Source organism: Myodes glareolus, chromosome 7 (genome assembly GCF_982192425.1).
Source record: "Myodes glareolus chromosome 7, mMyoGla1.1, whole genome shotgun sequence".
NCBI lineage: Eukaryota > Metazoa > Chordata > Mammalia > Rodentia > Cricetidae > Myodes > Myodes glareolus.
Window position 1 is genome coordinate 99,880,037 of NC_142032.1, and position 2,163 is coordinate 99,882,199.

The 2,163-nt window shown below is 51.3% G+C and overlaps 1 protein-coding gene across 1 annotated transcript; it reads left to right on the top strand.

Moving 5' to 3' along the window:
• LOC125395949 (ubiquitin carboxyl-terminal hydrolase 17-like protein B) lies at nucleotides 1-1,611 on the top strand. Its single transcript, XM_087908710.1, has one exon. The coding sequence runs from the start codon at nucleotides 55-57 to the stop codon at nucleotides 1,609-1,611; it is 1,557 nt and encodes a 518-aa protein (XP_087764836.1). The 5' UTR covers nucleotides 1-54.
• Nucleotides 1,612-2,163: the final 552 nt, after the last annotated feature.

A 2,163-nucleotide genomic window follows, 5' to 3' on the forward strand; every position in this document is an offset into this window, starting at 1 on the left:
AAATGCACCACCACCTTTGTGCTCCCTGAGAAGACCCCAGCATGGTGTTTGGAAATGGCATCTGGAGACATGGAGGCAACTCAGAGGCTCTCAGAAGGTGAATCTCACTGCAAGGCCTCTCCAGCTTTCAAGTCCTCGACCAACACTGTTGACCTTGACTTCTCTTGGTGTTCTTATCCTTCATCAGGTTCAGCTGTGTCAACTCCTGCCGCCCCAGACCTGCTTCCACATGAAGGTCAAGTGGCAGCAGAGCTGGCTGCCAGGGCCAAGCCCAGAGTGAGTTGGAAGAGGTCCCGTGGCGTTGGTGCGGGTCTCCAGAACACTGGCAACAGTTGCTACCTTAATGCAGCCTTGCAGTGTCTGACGCACACACCACCTCTTGCCAACTTCATGCTCTCCCGGGAGCACTCTCAGAGCTGCAGTCACCAGGGAGGCTGTCCAATGTGTGCCATGGAAGCTCATGTGATCCGGAGTTTCCGCCACTCCGGGGAGGTCATGCAGCCCTCAAAGAAGCTGACTGGCGCCTTCCACAAGCACAAGCAGGAGGATGCTCACGAGTTTCTGATGTTCACCTTGAACGCCATGCATGAATCCTGCCTTCGAGGGAGCAAGCACTCGGAAGCCCTGTTTGAGACCAGCACCCCTATTTATGCGATATTTGGAGGCTCATGGAGATCTCAGATCAAGTGTCTCCACTGCCAGGACACCTCAGATTCCTTTAACCCGTTCCTGGACATTTCCCTGAATATCCACGCAGTTCAGAGTGTGAAGCAAGCCTTGGGGGATTTAGTGAAGGCCGAAGAGCTGTGTGGGGACAATGCCTACCACTGTGACCATTGCCAGGGGAAGACGACAGCTTTGAAGACCCTGGCAGTTCAAACTGCCCCGGAGGTTCTCATGTTGGTCTTGAATCGTTTCTCAGATTTCACGGGGGACAAAGTGGACAGAAAAGTGAGCTACCCTGAGTCCTTAGACCTGCAGCCATACATGACTCAGCCTAATAGAGGACCGTCAGTCTATGTACTCTATGCTGTGCTGGTCCATGCCGGTTTGACTTGTCACAGTGGACATTACTTCTGTTATGTCAGAGCTGGCAATGGGAAGTGGTATAAGATGGACGACTCTAAGGTGGCCAGGTGCGATGTGACTTCTGTCTTGAGTGAGCCAGCCTATGTGCTCTTCTATGTTCGGGAGACTCATCTCAAAAAGGACAGTGTCATTGGGCCAGTAGGCGGAGTTGGCCAAGGCCAACAGAGAAAGCTCAACAGAGGATCTCCTGTGGGAGCTGAAGACCTACACAGGCTCGTGGAGGGCGCTGCAGCCAAAGAGCCCAAAGAAATCTCCTTAGACCAGTGGAAAGAGTTTCAGGAACAGAACCGCCTGAAACCCGCACTGAAGCTCAGGAAAACTGAGTCCACTCTGCCCGTCGATGCGGTTGTTATTCACCAGCCCAGACACAGAGGGCACTGGGACACGAATGGTCCCGACAAGGAGAATTACCCACTTCACAGCTCAGACAGGTTCCTGCCTTCTCAGAGAGCCATGGGCAGTCAGGGAGGAAGATCCAGAGTCAAGAAGAACAAGCAGGGGTGGAGGCCTCTGGTTGTTTAAAAGTGCTCACTCCAACCGCTGACCCTGGCTCCTGTGGACACACGGTGAACTTTTGGAGGCCCTGGAAACAAGAGACTTGCATCTGTGCCCCCAGGAAGTGTGGTTTATCACCCTTCCTCTGTGCCTTTGACTGGCCTTGCTGAGTCTCTAGTAAGACTGTTTGGATGTAGAAGTAACTTTCCAGGTTCCTAGTGTGAATTAAACTCCTGAAAGCTTCTGGGTTCCTAGAGGACATCTCCAGAGGCCTCTACTAGTACTCAGGGACTCTGAGCAGGGCAGAGCTAAGTTACCACCTACAGGCTTTGATGCAGGATTTCTGCTAAGCCTGCAAGGTGCTGGCCAAATGGCCTTCTTTAACTGTTTCTTGTAAAATCTTTCTCTGGGATTTGCTATGTATCTGACACTGTAGGGCTTTTTTATTCAATGTATTTTTTGTAGCGGTTTCCTATAAGGCCTTTCTTTGTGGTTGGCTATTTAGAACACACTGGAGGGACTTTTTTATTCATTGTACTTGAGCAAATAAATCCTGTTACTTCACAGTGTTTGTTGGTT

Bases quoted from the DNA above. Each gene is read 5' to 3' on its own strand.
- LOC125395949 (XM_087908710.1), top strand. From the start codon at position 55: ATGGCATCTGGAGACATGGAGGCAACTCAGAGGCTCTCAGAAGGTGAA.